The 24,878-nt window shown below is 42.2% G+C and overlaps 1 protein-coding gene across 1 annotated transcript in view; it reads right to left on the reverse strand.

Moving 5' to 3' along the window:
- Positions 1 to 24,878, reverse strand: part of VPS13D (vacuolar protein sorting 13 homolog D) — a 174,940-nt gene that overhangs the window by 84,985 nt on the left and 65,077 nt on the right. Inside the window, exons 41-60 of the mRNA XM_018552637.1 lie at positions 24,444 to 24,579; positions 24,195 to 24,242; positions 23,842 to 23,992; positions 22,597 to 22,807; positions 21,056 to 21,303; positions 19,653 to 19,844; positions 18,085 to 18,211; positions 17,285 to 17,427; positions 16,571 to 16,701; positions 16,315 to 16,490; positions 14,717 to 14,840; positions 12,760 to 12,995; positions 12,508 to 12,616; positions 10,982 to 11,145; positions 9,751 to 9,859; positions 8,950 to 9,129; positions 8,539 to 8,646; positions 8,294 to 8,443; positions 7,133 to 7,282; positions 5,880 to 5,976 (exon numbers count right to left, since the gene is read on the reverse strand). Of these exons, the coding sequence (XP_018408139.1) occupies positions 5,880 to 5,976; positions 7,133 to 7,282; positions 8,294 to 8,443; positions 8,539 to 8,646; positions 8,950 to 9,129; positions 9,751 to 9,859; positions 10,982 to 11,145; positions 12,508 to 12,616; positions 12,760 to 12,995; positions 14,717 to 14,840; positions 16,315 to 16,490; positions 16,571 to 16,701; positions 17,285 to 17,427; positions 18,085 to 18,211; positions 19,653 to 19,844; positions 21,056 to 21,303; positions 22,597 to 22,807; positions 23,842 to 23,992; positions 24,195 to 24,242; positions 24,444 to 24,579 (2,990 nt within the window). The remainder of the gene's footprint in view (positions 1 to 5,879; positions 5,977 to 7,132; positions 7,283 to 8,293; positions 8,444 to 8,538; positions 8,647 to 8,949; positions 9,130 to 9,750; positions 9,860 to 10,981; positions 11,146 to 12,507; positions 12,617 to 12,759; positions 12,996 to 14,716; positions 14,841 to 16,314; positions 16,491 to 16,570; positions 16,702 to 17,284; positions 17,428 to 18,084; positions 18,212 to 19,652; positions 19,845 to 21,055; positions 21,304 to 22,596; positions 22,808 to 23,841; positions 23,993 to 24,194; positions 24,243 to 24,443; positions 24,580 to 24,878) is intronic.

Here is a 24,878-nt window from a genome sequence, read left to right on the forward strand (position 1 = left end):
TCAGGTACCTCAACTATTAACAAAAATGTATCTTATATGTGTGTCACTCGGCTGTAGATCCTCCAATCATCTCTGAATTGGTGCTGAATTGGTTGTCACACAGACAATAAGTGTGTTATTGGCAGGATTACCGGGTGGTTATAAAGGGGAAAAAAGCCTTGGAAAATAAAACTAAGGCATTCGCCGCATCGAAGCACTGATAAACTGCAACATGTTACATTTTTGTTTTTGAGTTTAAGGCCTCATTCACACACAACGCAAGAGCAAAATGGTGTATTGCGTATATACGCGTCTATACGAGCGTCTATGCGTGCACTATTTGCATTCCCAGAATGCATCATTCCTAAAATAAATTTGAATGAGCAGTACGCACGTATGCACGTAAAATACGCAGAAATATGCTGCCCGGACGCATCTCGGTTCCATTCTGTTTTTGCGCATTTTTACGCTACGCAAATATACGGCCCCATACGTGGCTATGTGTATGGAGCCATTTATTTGCATATGTTGCATATGGTACAATACGCATGTACGCTCGTATATATGCGCGGTAGTGTGAATGAGGCTTAAAGCGACACTGAACTCAGGAGGTAAATCTTAAAAATATATTTAGGTACCCTAATTATTAACTAAATTGTATCTTATTTGTGTATCACTCGGCTGTAGATCCTCAAATCATCTCTGAATTGGTGCTGACACTGTCCTTCCTTCTGGAGGGGGGCTACGTTTGTTCCCCATGGTCCCTGTGTGTGTTGTAAAGTAGTCACCGCTCCAAGCTCACTCCTGTGATGGACTACAATCTCAATACAAATTAGTAAACTAAACATGAGATTGTAGTCCATCACAGGAGTGAGCTTGGAGCGGTGACTACTTTAAAACACACACAGGGACCATGGGGAACAAAAGTAGCCCCCCTCCAGTAGGAAGGACAGTGTCAGCACCAATTCAGAGATGATTTGAGGATCTACAGCCGAGTGAGACACAAATAAGATATATTTTAGTTAATAATTGGGGTACCTGAATGTATTTTTAAGATTTAACTCCTGAGTTCAGTGTCGCTTTCAACTCAAAAATGAAAAATGTAATATGTTGCATTTTATCAGTGCTTAGATGCGGTGGATGCATTCGTTTTATTTCCCAAGGCTTTTTCCCCGCTTTATAACCACCCGGTAATCCTGCCAATAACACACTTATTGTCTATGTGTGACAACGCTCACTCATTGTAACTACGGAGGAGCAGTGTTGTCACCCTGGGAAAGAAAGTGTGTAAGGACTACAGAACCTCTCCCCCTCTCCATAACATGGGGGTGGGGTGCTCAGTAGTCCACAGCAGAGAACTGGTAGCAGCTGAAATTTCAGTTCAGTGCGCAGGAAGTGGCAGGATCAACAGGTATTTTTCTGTACTTGCTGAAATTGTTCCTGGACTACAAAAAGGAAACTAATGCAACCAAGACGTCTAAGGACTGGTAAGCTGCAATATGTTATATTTTTGTTTTGTGTTTAGATATGCTTTAAGGAAAAAAAAAATCCATTTCACTTTGAATACAGTTACAATTCACTAAACTGGCCAAAAAAAATCTCCGTACTGCAACCTTGGAAAAGGTTCTCTACGTAAGATCGCCCCCATAAATTTGCATCCATCTAATCATCCAATCAACTCACTGCTCTTCCCAGAATTCTACACAGATCATTAAGTCAGATAACAGGCATCCTCTGCAATAGACGGTTGTATCTTTGGCAGGATGCGATCAAAAACCCCGCCACATGTAAAGGGATGGTAAAGCTGCCCCTTATTACAACACTGAGATTGGTCAGGTGGTTAAAGTCAGACTCTCCCACTAAGGCCCCGTTCACATATAGCGACTTGTCGCGCGATTTCCGCCGCGATATCGCGAGAAGTCGCCGGCCAATGCTATTCAATGGAGCGGTCTTAACTCCATGTCGCGCGTTGCGGTCGCAAGTCGCTTCTACCGGACCCTTTTTTCAGCGAACTTTGCGCGATTTTGCTTTTTTTCTATGGAGCCCGACGGAGAAGGTCGCGCTACCGTCGCTGGATCGTCGCTGGAACTTCGCCCCGAAAGTCGCGCTATCCCGGCCGCTGCAAAAGGTATGTCGCTACATGTGAACGGGGTCTTAGCAATCAGTTGTACAAAGTGCCGGCATAAAAATCTCCAGAACAGAAGCAGGAAAGATTTGCAAAGAAGTTTGTTAAAATCCTGGAGAGCATTTTCTCTTTCTCCAAACCGGAGTTTTATTTGAAGGTGACTACGGTGACACGATGACTTTTTTTTTAGAGAAATGGAAATTTTAAAACCGAAACGAAACCGAAATTAAAAAAAAATGTCAGGCCGAAACAGAAACCGATACCGAAAATGTTTTTAATTTTTTCAATTTTTTAAAATATTTAATTTTTTATAAACTTTTAATTTTTTTATATTTATTTTTATTTACATACCATGTCCTCAATTATGTACACACACTCAGCAATCACTGATCGCTGAGTGTGTGTACATTGCTTTTCTCTCTGACACGCTGTCACAGGAGGCTGATCGAGCGGTGTAGAGAGGAAAGCCCAGCCTCCTGTGACAGCGCTGTCTCCGTCCCCACACCGCTCTGCCGGACTGTGATAGGCGGCTGAGCGGTGTGGGAGGAGAGACACCGGCCGTCTGCGCCGATATATCGGTGCATCCCTTTTTTTGGCTGGTCAAAGTCAGCCTGAATGACAACTGTACATCTGTTGCCAGTACTGGCTGCAAACTAATAAGTAGGGCTACAGCTAATTATTATTTTCATCATCGATTGGCCGATTACTTTCTCGATTAATCAGATAAAAAAAATTAAATAAATACCATCATTAGTTTAAAATAAAATACACAAATGCCGTGTTACAAACAAAGTTCACTTCAGGATAAAACTGCATGTACAATTTTTTGCAATCGCACTGCACTGGTACGCACGGCATTGCGCTATCCCGCGTTTCAGTGCGGGGGATCACTCTGTGGGAGGAATGTTTGGGGTGCCATTGAAATTAATGCCACTGCAACGCACCTCCCGCGACAGAATATGTCAGGCTGAAACTGAAAATTACTTTTTTTCCCCCTTTTGTCATTTAAAAAAAAAAATTGTATTGTAAGCACATGTCGCTTGAATAGCTTCTGCCAGGGAATGACAACTGCCAGTGGCAAGATTCCGCAGACGGCAGGTGAATGTAAATATAACAGGTAGTGGGCGGGTGCAATAGCCAACCTGCTATTGGCCATTTCAAATTGCAATAGCCAATAGCAGGCTGGCTATTGCACCCGTTCGCTGTTTGCTGTGCCCTCTTCCCAGCGTGGAGGAGGGAGGTAGGGGATCCAACCAACTAATCAATAATGAGAATAGTTGACAACTATTCTCATAACCGATTAGTTGGTTGCAAACCTACTAATAAACTGTATAGCAGACAATATAGGGTACCTGCTCTTACCCTCACTGATCCCCCACTGCCCGGACCTGATGCAGAAACTGCTTGGAAATATTTGTAAATACCATTTTTCTATAAGGTCAGTAAGCACGCGTATATGCGCGTGAATATGCAGAAATACGCTGCCTGGGCGCATCTCTGTTCCATTCTGTTTTTGTGCATATATACGGCTCCATACGCGGCTGTGTGTATGGAGCCATTTATTTGCATATGTTGCATATGGTACAATACGCACGTACGCGCGTCACCTAATATTACCAAATCTAATTCTTTATCTCTCACCTGTCCACTATGCAGCCATAACCTCGTTCTATGCATATATCAGTAGTGCAGCACATGTACGCCCTCTGGTGGACGTATACGTTACTTCTAATAGCAGCTTGCAATGGAAGCACAAAATGTGTTTGGTGGAAAGAGTATTGACAAATATCAATTTGATCATTTTATCAGGAGCTATAAATAGGGATGCACCGATACCATGTACAGTACTCGCTAGAAGTACAAGTACAGCTACTTCTCGAGCTCCAAGACTAGACTAGAGAAAAATTGAAATGTTAGGAGGCAGCTGTCATTTGTAAGGAGCACACAGAGCTCCTGGGATTTGTACATCTCTGTTATAATGTATGATTTTGTTTTTATAAACATATAAAAGGATGCACTGATACCATTTTTGCAAGTACAAGTACTGATACTTGTCCAAGTCGTCACAGATAGAAGTACTGATACATTTCTGTTTATTGTCATGTGACAGTTTTTCTAAAACAATACAGGACTAATGATTTCAGAATGGTGGTGGAGCGCCAGAGCCAGGTCCCAGCTGCAACCGCTGCAACCCTAGTAGTTCTCATGAAAATGCCAAGTATCGGCACTGGTATCGGTGTATCCCTAGCTATAAATATCACGAGAAATTAGGCATTTTGCAGTTTATTAAGGAAATCTAGCTGAAATACTTGTACCTACCAAATTTTGCATAATTTAGAAGCTTCTCAAAATCTGCTCTAGAATATTATTCCCAGTTTTAACATTGGTGACTTCATTAGGTAGTATATGTGAATGCCAATCAATAACAAGAGGACAGACAGGCACTACCATGCACTATCATGCAGACCTATATGTCTTCAAACTAGCCAAGCTATAACCTAAAATGTATCTGATTAGAAAGAGCTCATGAAGCCATCTCTGTCACAGGTTGAGCAGAAAGAAAGAAGACATCAACTGTCTCACTGATAAGCAGTTGAAACTTCTTCAATCCCTCCATTCAAATAGCTAAACAATCTGAATGTCTATCTACCTGATCTATGGCTTTTATGTATAATGATAGACCTTGCGGGAAGTAGACTTCCTAGCTTTTAGCATAGGAATCACAGAGATATCCCTGCCCCTCAAAACTTGGGCTTCAACAGCTAAGCCATTAAAGACAGCAATGCTAAAAGCTAGGAAGTCTTCTTCTCGCAAGGTCTAGACCTCTGGTGGATCAAATATTGAAGTTGCACGTGGCTCTTTGCAAGCAGGAGCAGTAGAAGGAGATGCTTCCTTAACGCTGTACAGTAGGATACAGAGCATGGAGCGAATGCGGCCCTCCATTTAACCCCCTTTCCACAGCAAAAACAGTTGGAACTGGGAAATAAAGGTGCCCAGAGACCTAAGTATTTCAGGTACCTTCCCAGTGGTCGGGCCAACCAACTTATTCACTAAGTAAGTCTTTAGAGACAGGGCAAGTGCCAGCAACTCTTGACCTGGAAAGCGCTCTGCAACTAACTTTTCCACGAAGGGCTTTTGGAATGTGCCCTAAATGACTCTAAGTGCCCAAAGCTCACTTCCATGAGCTGTCAGCCAGGCAGAGGACAACTGCACAGGAAATCTGCAAACAAAGAGACAAGCTCTAGCTAGCTGAAGAAAAAAAAAATGAAGAAGAGGGAACAAAATGCGCTAGCAAAAATTTAGGTTAGACTTTTACAAAGTAGTACTACAGAAAACACATCCATCCTTCTAGGACACTAGCAAAAAACCCAGGCATGCTGGTAGTAGGAAGGGTTATCCTGGGCTGGCCAACAGTTTTTCTGTTTGCCAGTGTCCAATCCTCCTGTAGGCAGCAGTAGAAACCAAAGGCTAAAGTCTTCCTGTATTCCTCAATGGACAAGAAATAAAATGAGTTCATTTTGCTTTAGATATATTGAAAAATTGCCTACTAGACATGTTTAGGCAAGTGCTGACATTGCATTGCTGAGGTTTTATTATCAGACAGGTGGGGTAAAGGGGAGTCCTCAACTCTTACTGGAGGTGGGATGTAAGATGTCAGGCAAACGGCACAAAAAGAGACAACAGTCATAAATCTAAATATGGCTAACTGCTATGAGTATAGTTTAAGAAACATACAAAAGCATTCTCCCTTACACCAAACTGAGTTATGTCATACCTGTTTCCAACTTGCCAAAACCAAAATAGCTGAGCAGCTTAAGAAGCAGCTTCTCCTCTATCTGAACTGTAAACTTTTGGGCTGTGATCAGAAGGTGCTAAAAAGAAAAGATGAGAAAATTGTTTTCCAGTGTCACTTTGTCCTTCACTTTAAAGTTCTACTACAAAATACATTTAGGCCTGGTTCACACCTGGGCGTTTTACAGCGCGTTCCTACGCTATGTAAAACGCTCAACATGTGAAAACCAATGATTGCCTATGGGCATGGTTCCCACCTGGGCATTTTACAGCGCGTAGGAACGTGCTGCAAAACGCCCTACGCCCAAAAGAAGTACGGGAGCTTCTTTGGGGTGTATTTGCCACGCGTATCCATTGGGATACAGCCAGATAGCCCTTGGAAACGCGCGTTTTTTTAACAGCGAATCGCGGTAAAAACGCGCGGCACAAAATCGCATATTCGATACGCCTAGGTGTGAAACCAGCCTTAGAGGAAATTATCAAAACTGGAGCAGCTGTGTATGGCAACCAATCAGCATCTAACTTTCATTTTCAGATATTAACAGAACAAACTGAAGAGAGAAGCTGATAGGTTACTATGGACAACTGCTCCAGATTCTGTCTGCTCCAGGTTTGATCAATTTGATTTGTGGGACATTGGGTGGGGGGGGACATGGCAGAGCTTCAAGCCAGTGTTAAAGTGAAGGTGTCAGTATGTGATGTGCCCAGGTTAAGGTAACTCTGTGGATGACAATTTGATGTTTAATAATGGAACTCTAGGACACTGTGGTGCCTGCTCTTGGGGATGTATTGGTTTAGAAATTCTGGCATACCTCATACTGTAAACTAGAAGGGTTTGCTTCTATGGGCTCCAGTGGCAACTGAGAGAGCAAAATTTGAATTAGGCACTGGCACTTTAATATGGTGGAGCATTAGCCAACAGAAGGGAATGCACTAAGTAGCCCACAAGGAGTGTGGGTATAAGGGCACAAGCATGATGCCATTGTTACAGATATCATGACAAGTGTTATGTTGTCATAGTGCAGCTGAATGGCACAAATGGCATTCCTAGGCCAGCCTAGCACTGTATGGGTAGACCAGTCTGTATTTATTGTTTTTCTACATAATCTATTCTAAGCCACGCTGAGGATTGAAGATGTAAAAAAAAAGCATTTCAACAGAATGTTCAAGGGGAGACAGAATGTAGGATCATGACACTTTAGCCTGCAATGGTACATACTACATAAAACATGTTACCTTGTACAGATCAGAGAGGGCGTTTTTACTGGGAACCTTCATTGCATTGACCTGTATCGCTGGGCCTGAGTCCATCTCTGAACTGTCAATGGTCTTTGGTGTGACGTAGAGCATGGCGGGCTGGGTAGTGCCAATTAGCTGGTTATCAGCCTAATACATAGAAAGAAATGCATAGAATTAATTTGAATGACAACACAGAAGCAGTCTTGCCATGGTCATTTAAAGGGAATATATTGTTCTTCTCTAGATATTTATTTGTAAAAGTGACAAAGTATTACAAACAGTATTTTTACCATGATATAAAGTGAACATGTAAGGAAACATAATGGTGCTGCCATTGATTAACGTAGTTCACGCTGCAGGGTTATCATTCTGATATCACTATCTAGTGCCTTCCTGCCCAAACTATGGTCTTTTGGCACTTACTGACCAGCCATTGGGGCACCTGGAGCAGGCATCTGTGTTTCTGTGTGTACCCAAGCAAGTGAAGGAAAAATATGCTTTAGACTGGCTTCTAGTAGTTAAATAGTTTGTTTTTTTCTTACTAAGATCTGTTAAGAACTGACCTCGCTGAGAGAAATATCAAATGTGATCCAAGTTATTATTAGGAGGCTGCTGGAGCACAACTGTGGACATTTTGATACGTCAAGGGTCTCTATTAGTCTCATGCAATCTGTCTATTCTTGTCTCCTGAAGTATCACCCCAGTATTCAACAACTCTTCTCTGACCATGTCTACAGTCTCCGACAACCACTTCTAGAATGCTCGCAGTCTTTGACAATCTCCTGTTGCAGGTCTGCAGTCTCCCTATATTAGGTAAGTTGACCACCACTGTTCTAGTGAGTCACTGACGTGTAACAAGCATGCAGCCAGTTAAGTCTGAAAATTCTGAATTTCTGGTTGGTCTTGAACACAAATAAAAATTGGAGGGTGACTTAAATGTTATATGTGAGTGTATATATATATATATATATATATATATATATATATATTTTATAATATAATATATATGAAAAAAGAGGAAGGATACAGCAAACAAATAATTTTGGGACACGTCATATTTACAAAAGATTACAAAGTAACTGAATTATCTAGCTGTATTTTGAGAACTATTGAATATTATGATGTAAAAAATATAATAAAGATGCATGAAAACTGTACCTGAACATTTTGAATATTGAGCTCCAGCACCTGGTTGGCAGCCAGATGTGTGTAGTGGACATCAATGCCCATGAGGCTTGCAAACACGAGCTCTTCTGGAACTTTATTTATCAGTGAGATGCCTATTCCTTCCTGTAACTTCACCATAATCTGCAAAAAAAGATGAATAATAATGTCACTTCAGTTCAGCTGCAAGAGTATATATAAAGCATGTATTTCCTGCTAGGCTGTGTCTCAAGGAGCACCTCCAGCTCTTGGTCTGCATCCAGACTCTTGAATTTTCTCAGCTCCAACTGAGCCAGTTCATCCATTTCGATGGAAAGATTGTTTCTGCGCTGGCTGACGTCCGTTATCTGGAAAGCAAATTCAGACATCTGTTATTAATATGGACTTATGTAAAAGAGAAGGTCTGCCATTACTATAAAAACAGTTAATGTGCACCAAAGAACAAAAGTATCATACACTGCAGCCTACTAGTCCTTACATGCGATGGCTGTATTCATTTGTTTTCAGGCTTCAAAGCTTTGATTTAGTCATCACAATAATGACTGTGGCATGCCAACAGTACATGTCTAAATGGGAAGTTCACCCAAACCTATGTATCTTATATTCAGCATATATTGGTCCATTCATTGCATCTGAACACACAGATCTACCTGTAAGACTCTTGTGGGCCCATCTGGAATAACTCTGACAGACAGAACACCAGATCCTGGCCTCATCTTCTGGTTTATAAACTGCTGCTCTTTAGGCACTGGGCCCACCAATTCTAGAGAGGCGTCAGGTCCAAGCACCACCTCAGCTGCATCAAAGAATCCTGACACCCCATTTCGAGCCTGAAATTGACACAAGAATAATAAAATAACACAATACATAAAAATATTGAACCAATGATGCCAACTGACAACAGCAATACAGCAAGACAAATTGTTACTTCATCCAGTTTAAGAGTTTATAAAAAGGGCCCAACTTGTCTAAAGATCATTGAGTCAAGAGGTCAGAGAAATCAGTGGGGTTGTCCTTGTTTGAAACTCTAGCCATCACCAGTGTTAAGGCTGCCAAGCAGCTCCAAGACTGCCAGAGTTTGAAACGTTTCGAGTTGTGTGATGCAATACAGCCTGGGCTTAAAATCGATTGCTTCTCAAAGACTGTGCTACATATACATTCCCAACGATTCCTCACATTTATAGTAATAGATAACAACCACAGATTATTGTTTCAGGTATTCATTGATCAAAATGTTTGGTTCAGGAAGCAATCTTTCCCCCACTGGGGCACACAGATTTCTGAATTCCTATCTTCCTTTAAATTGTGTCAGATGTAGGAGTCGCATTGAGATTTTTTTTTCGACTAGGACCAACCAACTATGTAACAATTTGTTGCATATATGACTTTCCAGCAGTTACCATAATTGTACACACATGACCATCTGTAGGGAGGATTGATGGTGGACTGACCTGGACAACTAATTCGGGTAAACTGCAGCTAAGCTTTCCATCCCGAAAGCACCATGTCTGTGTGGTACTCCGCCTCCGATCTGGCTTTCTCAACATCAGTGGTTCATACCTAGCAAATTAATAATAGCATTAATAATGAAAAAACAGAACAAAACAACCTGAGTGACTTAAGATTTTCTATGTGGAAGAAACATAGGGACAGAGTCATAAACTCCCCATTTTTCCCTAGCTATGCTGCTTAAATTGACAAGTTTAGTTTTCCATTTTTTTTAAATTAAAGTTAAACTCCAGCAAACAGCTAAATGCATACATGGGAACTTCTGCATCTCTGCCTCGGAAGAGGTAGCACACCCAGGTTGGTGACCTGATTTTTTGCTACTGCACTCTCGGTCCCCAGGCTGTGATTGGATTGTGAAGGAACAGCAACAGACTGACAAGGTCATCTCTTTGCTGTTTCCTCCTCTCAGCATGTGCCTTGTCAGCACATATGAATCTATGACACCTGATTGGCCCCAAGTACAGCAAATATAAAAATGTCTTGATGGCTAGATGTCAGTCTGGAGGCCTGGGCATTCCTAGTCAGGCTGCATTTGCATCCAGACTGGCCTAGGTAACACTTACATGTGTTGTTGAGGCGCCATGATTGAAAGAACTGAAATCCAAGGAATGAAAGGGGCAGGCCAGGGACAGTAAAACTGGGGAGGAAAGATTACATGATACTGGATGTCCTCCAGCCAGGAAATGACAGGCCCAATCTGACTTGCTGCAGCTTCTAATGCACATTGTGAGAAGCTCAAAGTGTGCAGTGAAATCAGAGGAAGCAATTTGAGTACAGACAAAGTGCCGGTATAAATGTGCAAGACTGAAGGTAAGGTCAGAGTTCAGCTTTAAAATCTGCTTGCAGTCAGCTTTAAGCTCTGAAATGAAAAAGAGTAAGTAAGGGGGAAGGAGCAATTATTGGCTTCCTACATCGTGAGACCAGGAACAGTTGCCATTTCTGTACTCGCTGTGATCTGTAATCCTTTCCACTTCCTAAACTGACCAGCTCTGCCTCTGCTATAAAGAAGAACTTCAACAAATGGGTAAAAGGTTTGTTTGCAATAAAATAGGTCAAAGTAAATAGTGGTGCCATGGCTTGCACTATAAATTTTGGAGCTGATGGGGACCATCACTATACTTTGTGGAGTATAAATGATTGTACATGTGTATGTCAAAAAAACAAAAACTGTACCGATTATCTGTAACGGCTGCTAGTCCGGCAATGTCCAGCACTAAAGAGGACTCCTGAGAACGCCCACTGGATGGCTTATTTGGGTTATGGGGAGGAGATGATCCCTCATGGCATAGCATTCCAGTACCAGTCATTCGCCAGAGCTGTGACCTCTTACCTGGCTCCTGCAATTCATTAGAACATGAGACAACCAAATTAGTACATGATACACCTTCATTGGCAGATGTACATTCTTTCAAAGTTATTGTAAGCATGTTGTTATTATTCAGGATTTATATAGCGCCAACAGTTTGCACAGTACTTTACAATATAAGGAAGACACTACAATCACAATACAATTCAAGACAAGATGTAAGGAGGGCCCTGACCCTGAGGCCTTAAAATCTAAAAGTGTAATATTCAGTCTTAAAACTTTCAGTCTAAATTAACATAACAGTGCAGTCTTACTTCATATACATTTATATTGGCCTTCTCTAACACCTAACACAAGCTAAACTGTGAGAGTCATACATAGTAAATAAATGACTATATGTGAGCCTGACACTTCAGCTTGCATTAGGGGCAGAGATCAGATGAGGTCTAACAGTTGCTACCCTGTCTGAGTGCATACAGTAGTCCAGCTTCCGAGTGTACAGCACGTGGCATGAGGTAGTTGAAAAGGTGACCTCAGTCCCCTGACACCAATGTCAGGCTCTGACAAAAGAAATAAAGATACGTTAGGAAGCAAATATTAAATACTTGTTATACACTGCCTGGCCAATAAGAGTCACCACCTGGATTTTGGGCAGTGTTATGATCTGCTTCAGTTGGTCAGGTCTAGGTTCAGCAACGTTATGTGCCCAAAATTAGGTCATCTGTCTATCTGAATACCCTGAATGACCAAGTTCTTCCATCAATGGATTTTTTCTTCCCTGACGGCACGGGCATATTTCAAAATGACAATACATCATTCATCGGGCTCAAATTGTAAAGAGTGGTTCACATCATTTTCACACATTGAAATGATGTTTCATGCTTCCTGAACCACTCCTTCAAGAGTGGCTGCAGCTGACTGGCTCCTTTGACAAATGTCAACTGCAGAACCGATTTGTGCCAGAAGGGCCACACATGGCTTGAATTTCAGCAGTACTCAGTCCAAAATTTTGAGCAGTGTATGACCAGCTTTACTATGCACAAAAGAATGCTAATCAGCAGAAATAATTTAGGCACAAGGGTTTGCTTGTTGCTTGGTTGTCTACACTTTCCAGTTATCACAACTGATAAACAGATTGTTCCTCTCCCTTGTAAGCGGTGTATGTGTGGTCTGCCTCCCACCATGTTCACGAGACCAGAACCGTTATTAGAAATACAGGATTCTAATAGATTGTAAGCTCTCACAAGCAGGACCCTCCCAACCCTACTGTACTGACATTGTATTGTAGCTGTACTGTATCCCTCCATTTTGTAAAGCCCTGCACAAACTGTTGGCTATATGAATCCTGTATTATAATAATAATAATAATAAATGATAATTATCAAAACTGTACCTTCTTCTTTAGGATCACTCTGTGGGTTTTTGGCTGGACGTCCAGGACAAGCTCTGAGTAAATAACATTTTTAGACTGACCGATGGATCGAACATTTCCCTCTTGAATCCTGTAAGGAAGACATACAGCAATAAGGATTTCAAAGAAAGAAGAAAAATGTTCTAATTACTATATAAGCTAATTTGGTATCCATGATACTATTTTAACATGTATTGCCAGGAATAATTCCAACACATGAGCATATGACCTTACCCAGAGAATGTATAGGTGGCAGCTATGTAGATGAAGTTTTCATAGTAAAGTTGCTTGCTGTCCTGGAAGTCATTCATGTTGCAGACTATCTCTGCAGAGCCAGCTCCTTTGACAGTCAGTGTGACATAGGAGGGCAGTATCGGCTCATCCCATGCATAGTCCAGAGAGGTGGCGGCCTTCACCTCCGTCCGCAGCCTAGGCTCTGCTACTCCATGTTGCATGAACACAACTGGGACCTAGACACATAAAATATTTATACCTATGTTATAATTTTATTTGTAGGGTAAGAACAGAGACAAGAATAAAAAGAAAACTCAGAACCTGGTTGGCTATCAAGAGTTACCATAAATACTGATACCTTTCAAAGAAGACAATTCACTATCCTGCATAGATTTTAGGAAACTCTATAGCTGAATGTCAAGCAAACGGCTAAATACTAGGGATGCACCGATACCGGTATTTCGGTATCGAGTACCGATATTTTTTCGGTACTCGCCGATGCCGAATACCGGAAGTCCCATTCAGGAAGCCAGGCAGCGTGTAAAGACTCGCCACCCGGCTTCCCGATTAGCAGGAAAGCCGCCCCCATGCTTTCGTCATGATGTGACAAGAAAGCATGGAGCCGGCTTTTTGGATAATCAGGAAGCCGTGCGCCGTGCAATGACGTGGCGCCCGGCTTCCTGATTGGCTGGGAAGCCAGCTCCATGCGCCCTCGTCATGAGGCGACAAGGGAGCATGGAGCCGGCTTCCCGGCCAATCAGGAAGCCGGGCTGCATGTAATGACGTGCTGCCCAGCTTCCTGATACATTAAGTATTGGGCTAGGCATCGGAGCATTTGGGCGAGTACGAGTACTCACCCAAATACTCGGCATCGGAACCGATACTAGTATCGGTATCGGTGCACCCCTACTAAATACACTGTTTAAGTTGAGCTGTTTAACCTGCAAAAAGGATTGTATTTATGTCCACCCAGTTCCAGTTCTGAGACCTACACAGCTCTGTCACACAGCACAGGCCTGTCTGGCAGGGCAGAAAACTTAAATTTCCTCTGCTGCGGTTAAGTAACACTTAAAGGTCTGGTCCCCAAGCCCATGAATGCACAGTAAAAAGAGAAGCAGCACATTGATGAGCTCATCACTCAGTCACTCTATTCTCTCTGTCTATGAGCATGCTCCTCATTAGCACAACTGATTCCTTTGTGCTAATGAGGAGCTTGCTTCCTTTGCTGCTATTCCCTCTCCTAGTGTGAGCTCAGTTGTATATAGACTACAAAGGGCTGAAACCAAGGGAGACTCGGGTACTATACTGCAAGCATGATGAATTAAGGCATACAGAGATCATTACATTGTGTCTTTTATATGTGCCTGGAGTCCAGCTTTAATTAGAGTGGCACCAATCTACTGGGTGTCAGTAAGGCTGACAATGAACACAACATCTAAGGTAAGTGAAATGGCAGCTAAAGGGAGGTAAAGTGAGAGCTGTTGGGGCCTATCGGGGAAAAGGTCTAGGTATCTTCAGTTCATTAGTGCCCTGCTTCATTGGCTTGTTGCCTTTGTCTACCTCTAGACTAGAATAAAGCTTTATATTTCCATACTACGACAGGTGTAGATACACATGTGGGCTTCACTATGGCCCTACTTGGGTCTATGTCAGTCACAGACTTGTCCTGACCCCTTTGTAAGAGTCAGCATGACCAAGTACTGACTCCTTCTAAGGTCAGCAAGAGGTTAGAGCTACATTTGTAGAACACTGACATGTATAAAGAGCACTTCATTTTGTTTTCTTGATATATTAGAAAAGCTTTAGAGCAGCACAAACCAATACAAAAAAAAAATAAACCTATCTTTTAATAAAGCACAATTTTCAAGATGAAGTTATCAAAGAGCGCATCCATAACTTGCTCGGTCTTTATAATATATAGAAATTTATATCAAACACTTCGTAGTACTGAGTTCACCTTTGAAAAGTTATCCACTCGAAAAGGAGGAGGAAGTTGTTCCGTGTTACTGAAAGATATCCGGTACGTCGCTCCTTGCAGTGTAATCTCAACCCGTAAAAAGTAACATTTTCCAAGAGTGTCCCTAAATAAAAAAATATAAAAAATATTAGGGGATAAAAATAAAATAATTTGGCAAAGAACACAGAGTATCAATGACATTCTTCCAGTGCAACATTTTGAGAGAACAGGTCCCAGTTAACCAGCCGTCTTAGGCTGGGTTCACACCTAGGCGGCACCGTTTTTGCGCGTTTGTACGCGCGTTAACAGCATGTGGTTATCTGCGCATTGTGCACATTTGTATGCACGTTTTAACGCACGTACATGAGGACGCGCATTTTGATTGGCAGCTCATAAACCATTGTGGGCAATGGAAGAAGGCACAAAAATGCTCATGAAAATGTGCGACATGCTTCTGTTACGCATTTTTGGGCATTTCCAATGAAGTCTTTGGGGCAAAGAAGCGCTTTTAACTGCCCAAAGAAGCTCCTGTATCTTTTCAGGTGTTTGTCATTTTTCTGCTCAGGTGTGAACCAGGGCCATTGAAAATCATGGGATTTATTGTGTTGGGCAGTTAAAAGCGCTTTTCGAACTGCTCAAAAACTCCTAGGTGTGAACCAGCGCTAAGTACGGTATGATTTCCTGTCTTGCCCTAATCCCGACAACACAACAACAACAAAAATCCAGACCCCTCATCCAGCTCTAGCAGCCTACATGGAAGGCAGCAACACAAACTGTATGGGTACAAATCTACTGATAAAATCTCATATTTCCCAGACAACTACAGAAAGCTAGAATCTGAGTGGTTGCGTCAATATTCTCTGCACACAGTTCTCTGACTCAGTAGAACTATACTATTTAAACCTGAACGCCAGGCAAACTGATAAATATGCAGATGAAATACACACACGTGAACCATCTTATCTGCCAAAGCATTTTTTATTCTGTCCAACCACTTTTGTGATTTATTTACCTTTTGTAGATGAAACAGTCAGGAGGGTGTTACCACTTTCCCCAATAAGGTGAAGGAATATAGTGGTGTCACCTTGCTGCCTGCAGCTTGCTGATTGGACAATAAAGGAGAAACAGAGCACGGATAAGTCATCAGCTTTGCTCACTTTGCATAGTCCCTGTCAGCACATGTGCATGTGGCAGAGCCCGATTAGCTCCCAGTGACACCCCTTCCCTCTCACAGTGCTGCCATGCTGGCAATAACAGATGCCACTATGAAGACAGATGTAGGTACTTATGCTAGCTGCATATAAAACCACATTGTTACTTTACACAAATTACATGAAATAGTGTTTTCAATATCATCCTGAGGTTTGGCATGGTATACACCAGGGGTAGCTAAACTGCGGTCCTCTAGCTGTGGGGAAACTACAAATACCATCATGCATCTGCCTCAGAAGGCCATGCCTGTGGCTGCCAGTATCTTGCAATGCCTACTGGGACTTGTAGTTTCATCACAGCTGGAGGGCCGCAGTTCGGCTACCCCTGGTGTAGACATTGAAAATGAAATATCAGAGGCACACATGAATAGGTATATGAGCACATACCTCATGTTGATATGAAAAGAATTGTTTTTATTGACCTCAAAGCCACCAGACCAGGTACAGTTAGAAACATCCATGAGTCGTACACAAAGCAGCTGGTCGTAGTCATTCCTTGGCCAATGAAACACCACGCTGGAACCGTGGAGGGTGGAAATGTAACCATCAGGATTGTTTGTGCCCTAGAAAAGACAATTAGGTATGTAAGGCAAGAACTCAGCACCCGCACATGGATGACTTTATAATTGTTCTATACTCTTACCTGTCCTCTTGCAAATTCCCTTTGGGCAAAGGCAAGCTTGTGAGAAGATTTGTTGATCAACAAGTAGCGGGGTGCGAAGGTGACCATACAGGTGTCTATGTATCTCCCTCTGCCTTTTTTAACATCAATCCCTAGAACAAAGGTAGATACAGATAGTACTAGGTACACCGTGGAACAGTGAGGCTGACCTGCTATTGAGCCTGGATTTCTAACTTTAACAATTGTGTTATCCATTACTTTTGCTTAAATTGCAACACATTTAAACGTATGGTTATAACAAGTATACATCTAGTCTATTATAGCATTAGTTTGAACTGGTTCATGATGGCATATAATGGTGTGTATACACAAGGGCTTTTAATCTTTCTATTCAGAAATCAGACATCGGACTGTTTTTCCACATGGCATGAACAACCACTGGACAAAGCATGCTGGACAAATTCACATAGAGTATTGCCATCTCTCTGCTTAAAGACCAGGTGATAGGAGCCCGTCCAGCCCCTTAGTTTTTGTATCATTTTTTGTTGTTGTCTGGACTTGCAGCAGTAGTAAAATAATCAGACACCCCTGTTGTCTGCACTGGCTGCTCTCAGAATTACGATCAATAAAATATTAGAATGGTAACCTATGTAATGCAGTTATAACACAGTACGAGAGGTTAGTTATGTAATAAAGGGTGGAGAGTGAACGTTTAGGGAGAGCAGGGGTTAGCACCTATATTGTAGATGAGTCCCGGTCGGTTCCCTTGTTGGATAACTTTCAATGCCCTCACGCCACTTCCTCCATCTAAAGAAAAGGCTTGACACCAGCCAGGTATGCCATCGGGGTGAATTCCTTTCCCAATTCTCATTGTACAGCTGTGGATAAAACAAAATCATGTATACAGACTCAGGAAATATTGTCATGCAAGCCCTAGACAGGAACCCTTTCATACTGGCTATTTACAGTTCTTGTGCTTAGAGTGGAAATTATTCAACAATTCGGTGGCATTGAGCTGGGTTTGACTGATCTTCACTGCAATTTTGATCATCTGGTTACTAGAAACTAGGAAAATGTTTGCTTAAAGTAAAGTTGTACTCTATTTTCATGCCCATCTCCAGGCAACAGATAAACTAAATGCCGCAACTCCCTCTCCCAAGCTGAAGGCCCTCCTTTTTTAAGCTTAACATACCATGCCCCAGCATTGTGTTCCACCTAATTTTAACCTCAGTGAAGTTATCACTGTAGCTAAAGCAATCCTTCAGCCAGGAGGAGAGGTCCATGTGCACAGAGACTGGTGAGAAGATATGCAGCAGAGGGTTCAGACTTATGCATAGCCGAGTTTGCATGCACTGTGCCAGCAAATCCCCCAGGTCTCGAACTGTAGGGGAGGGAGGGGGTGAGAAGACCCATCACCCTGCTCACAGAAAGCAGGCAGGGGTGACTGGTCTCCATCAGCAGAAATTGGGACATCAGCAGACAAAAAGGGCACCATTTTTTTGCTGTAACTGCTATAAACATCCAGGGTGACTCACAGGTTTGGAAGTTCCTTGTCTGAATAGCAGAACAAAAGAGGACTCAGACTTCTGGCGAGTTCGTGTTCCTCAAACTGAGCAGCAGCATCTGTTTTGGCGTTGTCCTGTCTGAAGATCAATGGCAGGCCTAAAAAAAGGAACAGCAAAATTCAGTCTGCAAGTAGTGAAAGACGCAGACAAGGGATGACTTTTTTTTTTTTGCAGCAGCAGCAGAGAAGTTTAATACTTAAAGAAAAATGCAGCACTAAGAATACATTTTTAATATAGCATATTATATAAGAAAACCAAAAAGTGAATGCCCAGTTGAAGACTCTCACCTTTTAATGTCTTTATAGCCTGTTGTCCACGCATGGTACTAGCTGTGACTAAGTTGTTCTAGCAATTGCATCATAAATGCTTTAAAATGCCTTATTCTGTCTGTGAAAATGCTGCTGCCTAACCTCGTACACCAGGGCTACTTTACTACTTAACACACACAGGGACCATGGGGAACAAAAGTAGTCCCCCTCCAGAAGGAAGGACAGTGTCAGCACCATTTCAGAGATGATTTGAGGATCTACAGCCGAGTGATGCACAAATAAGATACATTTTTTTGTTAAAGGAGAACTATGGGGGTCAGTGTTTTTCCCCATAGTTCTCCTTAGGGTAACGGGAGGACACAAACTAGCGTCCTCCCGTTACCCTAAGCTCAGTATACCACAAGCTACAGCTCGCGGTATACTGAGACGCCGGAGCGGATCCCGACATCGATGTCGAGATCCGCCCAGCTGCGTGAGTGACAGCTGGCTCTGCCTATCTAGAGGCAGATCCAGCTGTACCCGCCCCCTCCCCCGTCCGTTCCGCCAGTCAGCGCTGGCGGATGAGAGCGGGGAGCGAGGAATCCAGCCCCTCCCCTGTCACGGCAGAGAGCCGTGACAGGATCGAGAGGTGAGCGAACCCGGTATCTGTTCGCTCACCTCCCGATCTACTGAGCCGACCTGTGACAGCCTCATTGTCACAGGTCGGCTAGAACTATGAGGTGAGTGGAAATCACTCATCTCATAGTTCTCCTTTAACAGTTGGGGTACTTGAATTCATTTTTAAGGCTCAATTCTTGAGTTTAGTGTCACTTTAATTTTAGGGTTAGTTTAAGTGTTAGGGTTTGGTTGAAGTCTATAGTTAAGTGTTAACGCCATGCAAAATATTAGGTGTGTTTTAGAGGTTTGTGGAGGAAGTGGTTTTTAGGAACACTTACAGGGTTATTCACAAAACGATGAAGAGTTTGGAGAAGGCAGGAGAAGTGAACAATCTAGGCCAACAGAGCTGGTTTGGAAAAATTCTCCAATTCAGCTCAATGTCCAGTTCAGCTATGTTGTCCTAGATTGTTCACTTCCTTGCCTTCTCCAAACTCTTCACCCCTTTGTGAATAGCCCTCTTAAATTTACGTTGATTTTCATGTTGAAGGCATTGTGCCAAGAACAAGTGTTTGGTTTTGTGCAAAGAAAACTGTCCTCCGGTAACCGAAATCAGAAATCCTTTTACAATGAATGAAGTGTTAAAACAAGATAACCCCGTCTCACTTGACCAACCTGTTTTATTAATCAACCAATAAGGTGCTGAAATAAATATTTTCAGGGAGCCTTCAGCCCGGCAGATGATGCGTATGGTGAGGTTAAGCAGCCTCTTGTTGACATCGTACAGTCTCATCCTCACGATGTAGTTCTGAGTCCCGGGAGGGATGAGCAGCTCCTTGCAGTGTGGGAAGTTTTCCAGAGAGATTCCTGTACAATACATTATGAATAATGTAACAAAATGAGATTTGGGAACATACAGTTCCACATACATGACTACATTTATTACAGAACAAGCAAAGCTAAAATTAGCTACAAAGTTACAAAAGTGAAAGAGCTACTGATAATGATTGCAGACAGAAAAACTAAACTAGACTCTAATCACAGAGCTTTAACACAAAGAAAAATATATTTTAGCCATATACCGGATGCAGCTCAACATTATTGTTTTTATTTATTTTTTTAGCTTTGTGAATTGTGTTTTATGTATATAACAGGTATGCCAAAGCTGCCATACCTGTACTGAAAAATAACATTTGGGATTTCAAAAAGCATTCCAAGTAAACAGTGGGCAACTCAGCGAACAATCTCCAACAGGCCCAAAAAGAAAAAACCCAGAAAACTGTAGACAAACTGCACCTCAAAGAGCTTCCTGAAGGCCCTTATTCCTGAAGCTGCCACTATATGAGGCAGAAACATCCACCTGATAGAACTTAGAGAAAGTGTGAAGAGAAGACGACGTGGCCGCCTTGCAAATCTAGCAAACAGTTGAGCCTTAGAAACACTTGCAGATCTAGTAGAGTGCACTTTGGCAGGAAAGGGTGGAACCTGATTCTTGAGAACGTATGCTTGAATAATGGTCTGCCTAAGACAATTAGAAATGGTAGAACAAGTAGCCAGTGTTTCCTTTCAGAATTCATACAGGATGGCAAAAACAGAATCAGTCTCTCTAAAAGAAGCAGTGGCTGAGACAAAAACTTGCACAGCCCAAACCACTTTTGGTAAACTGAATTCAGACATAGGGACAAAAATGTTTTGGTTGAGATGAAAGGCAGAAACTATCTTAGGCAAGAAGGAAGTCCTGGGCCTTAAAGGAGAACTATGGGGTCAGGATTTTTCCCCATAGTTCTCCTTAGGGTAACGGGAGGACACAAACTAGCGTCCTCCCGTCACCCTAGGCTCAGTATACCGCGAGCTACAGCTCGCGGTATACTGAGACGCCTCAGCGGATCCCGACATCGATGTCGAGATACGCCCAGCTGCGTGAGTGACAGCTGGCTCTGCCTATCTAGAGGCTGAGCCAGCTATACCCGCCCCCTCCACCGTCCGTCAATTTCAACTCCATTATAGTTAATTTGGAACAATCAAATTATACATTACAATACAACTGCTACTAATAATAGTTGAGTAAAAGCTCTCACCCAGCTCAAAGTTCTGGGAAGTGTCGGCTGTGGGCAGTGCTGTCTCCTTCCCATGTTTCAGGGTTCCTTTAATAGGTGAGCCTTTTACATAGAAGCTGAGCTCACAAGGCAGCAGGTTGCAGATCACCACCGTTGGTAGAAGGAAGATGGTATGACCCGGCTGCCTGTAGATCTGTTTAGCACTATCTGAAAAAATATTTGAGGGCATATAATCCGGGTAGTTTTCTTTCTTTAGAGCCACACAGAACCTGAAAGAATCAAAGAATAGAAATAAGCAGACTGTTCAACATCAATAAGACACAAGAAGATATCCTTTATGTAAAGTGTAAATAAAGCCAAAGTGTTATTTTCATATTGGATAGAGTGTGGAAGGGTTCAAACCCCTGTTGGGATTTTATTGCTGTCTGTGTCCTCCCTGGAGATAAATACTCTCTCTTTTTGTACAGATGACCATTATCAACAGTAGGGATGGACCGATACTAGTATCTGTATCGGTGCCGATGCCAAGTATTTAGGCAAGTACTTGTTGGTCGGGAAGCCGCCTTCATGCTCCCTTGTCACCTCATGACGAGGGAGCATGGAGCCAGCTTCCCGGCCGCCGTGTAATGACGCGGCGCCCGGTTTCCTGAATGGCCAGAAAGCCGGCTCCATGCTTTCTCGTCACCTAGTGACGAGAAGCATGGGGACGGCTTCCCTGCTAATCAAGAAGCCAGGTGGCGAGTCTTTAGACACTGCCCGGCTTCCCGGCTAATCAGGAAGCCAGGTGGTGAGTCATTACACGCTGCCTGGCTTCCTAAATGGGACTTCCAGGAACTCTGTATCGGCGAGTACCGAAAAAAAAATTATCGGTACTCGATACAAAAATACCGGTATCGGTGCATCCCTAGTCAACAGTACTGAAAATGTACAAAAATACAATCCGCTGACAACTAAAAGAGAAGTTCCTTTACCTAAGAGAGATTTCCTTTTACTTACTATTGCGTCTTTTAGAGAGGAAGTGACTAAAATGTTCCCCAAGTGGCATACAGACAACAACAAAAATAAACCTGCCTTTTCCTGCTCTAACCAAAATTAAAAAAACAAATTACTTTTAGATACACAATAAAAAGACATTGGGGGAATTTATCAAAACTGGAGCAGACAAAATCTGGAGCAGCTGTGCACGGCAACCAATCGGCTTCTCTCTTTCATTTTCAAATCTTAACTGAACAAATGAAGGAGAGAAGTCGATTGGATGCCCTGAGCAACTGCTCCAGATTTTGTCTGCTCCAGTTTTGATAAATTCCCCTCAATGAAGCAGCTAAATCAACACAGTTAATCAACAATCGATTTACTACATACCACTAATCTCTGATTGCCTATGGTTGATGTCATATATTTGCACTTGTGCCATATTATTATAGAAAGTCCAAGGTGACATCAGAAAGTTACTAGAAGCCTTTTTTTATTAGATCACAGTGTGACAGCTGTACATGTTTTTGACCTTTGTTGTCACAGGTACAAAAATCCCAAACAGTACAGATTTCATCGTGCGTAGTTACCTGAAATATCTGCTGTTCTCTGCATCCATGGAGTGACATTCACGCTTACTGCTAGAGACTTCCCCAGTCTTGGTGACATTAGTCCAGTGAATGGGATTCTTACAGAAGAAAACACCCATTCCTCTGGGACGGGCTTGTAGCCTCCAGGATGTGAGGTGCAGAGGAATAGCGAATGAATCTCCGGGCATCACTGCAGGAAGTATCACTGGCTCTGTGGACAAAGAAGAGAGCTATGTCATGAAACAGTGAGCACAAAGATTTGTCAATATCCTGTATGTGCCATTCTCCTATATAAATAACCTTTTGGAAGTATAAAAAGCAAACAAAGTTGTGAAAAACAAGATGAAGAGGCTTCTTAAAAGTTCTGAATGTTTTGATCTGATTAGGCAGAACATAAACGGTTCTGGAAGGTGTTGAAAACCAACTTCCCAAAGTAGAAATTCTGTGTCTCCGTTTCACCGAATTTAGACATTTATCTATTCTTAAAAGAGCACTATGGGGTATGTGTTTTTGCCCAAGGGACACGGGAGGACATATACTAACGTCCTCCCATGACCCAAAGCTCAGTATATTGCGAGCCACAGCTCACGGTATACTGAGAGAACTCCAAAATGTATTGTTTATTTATTATCGCATTTATAAAGCGCCGACAATTTACAAAGCTCTTACACAGTGCACATTCATATCAGTCCCTGCCCTTGAGGAGCTTACAATCTAAGGTCCCTATCTCACATGCATACATACAGGGCCAATTTAGACAGAAGCCAACTAACCTTAAAAATTCCAACTTTTACAATCCCTCATGGGTCTGAGTGAACAGCAACAGAGACACCATGAAACCAGTTCAGCAAGAATGGCAACACACCATGAATGCGTTACATACGCAATATTATCACCTGACATAATAAGTAAAACTTTTTAGCATCCAGAATACATCCATGGGAATTCTTGGTGATCTTACTTTCATAGGTCTAACATTTAAATTACAAACATAAAGGCCAAAGTCATGCTAAATGTTCTGTACAGTGCTATACATAACTCATTGCATACACCCAAACACCAAATGTTGCTCCTCCAGTCTCTGCTCAGTGAGTATTCTTTCAACAAAGCAAGTTGGAGGCACAATCTGGCAACAAAAGACCAGGCTAAATTGTCAAAAAGATCAACCAAACTCACTGGGTTACAGTCCCAACATGAACCACATTTTAACATATTTGTTTAGCTAAAACGATGTCAGTTACTCACTGTCTGGGGCAGATGGGCTGTCCAGTCGAAGTTCCATGGGGATCTCCAGCTTGTTTTTCACAATCAGAGATGACCGGACAGTGATCACTTTCCGTGCGCTGCCTTCCATAGTAACAGCAAACACTACGCGCACTGGAGGAAGTGCTGAAAACTATACGTGGAACAAAAAATATGTCAATTACAATAGGGAGAGTGTTGGTAGTTATATTTAGATAAATGTGTCCGAATTTTCCTTGCAGACCCTCAACCACTTTGTAACCAGCGACTTAATACCCCTTATGTGAAAAGCATTGGATGACATTTGATAAAATGCCAGGATATTAGAAACATGCTGACAGATATACTGAACTTACATAGACTTGGGGATGTATTATGTTGGTTCTACTAATTGGACTTCCGACCTGAAACACAAAATTTAATAATTTTGCACTTATTTATGTCACATGCTATTGAATCTATAAGTTAATATTTATGTAAAAATGCTTTGCAGCGCAATATATCTAAAATATTTAAAAGGCCAATAAATACAAGCTTTATTAAACAATTAAGTGCAAATAAGCTTTTACTGCTGTGGCATCACGTAGATGTCTTCAAGATCTTACCGAAGATGAAGATGTATTTTTATCAGGTGCTGCATAACGGAAAAATATTCCAACTTTATCCACAGACACAGGGCTGATCTGTTCCCAGCCACTGACTCGGACCTGGAGCTGGTGGATCCGCAAGTCATGAGTATGTCTGCAAAGGGAGAGTAGGTGTGTCAGCTAAGTCAGTACAGTTTACCTACCACATCAGGATCATCAATATACAGAATTCTATTCACCCGAAAAGTTGCTGGGTTTTTATTTCACAAAACATTGGAAAACCGTCCACAGATATGCATACCTTCTATTGATGGTGACAGGAGATAAGAAAACTGTACTGGTCCCACTGGACAGACTGTGATAATTGTATCATGCCCTAATGATGTTTATATCCCAATCTAAGTAGAGTAATACATACATAAAAGCGTTTGATTATTCCACCAGGAATGACCA

Source organism: Nanorana parkeri, unplaced genomic scaffold (assembly GCF_000935625.1).
Source record: "Nanorana parkeri isolate BGI_ZX_2015 unplaced genomic scaffold, ASM93562v1 scaffold94, whole genome shotgun sequence".
Taxonomy (NCBI): Eukaryota; Metazoa; Chordata; class Amphibia; order Anura; family Dicroglossidae; genus Nanorana; species Nanorana parkeri.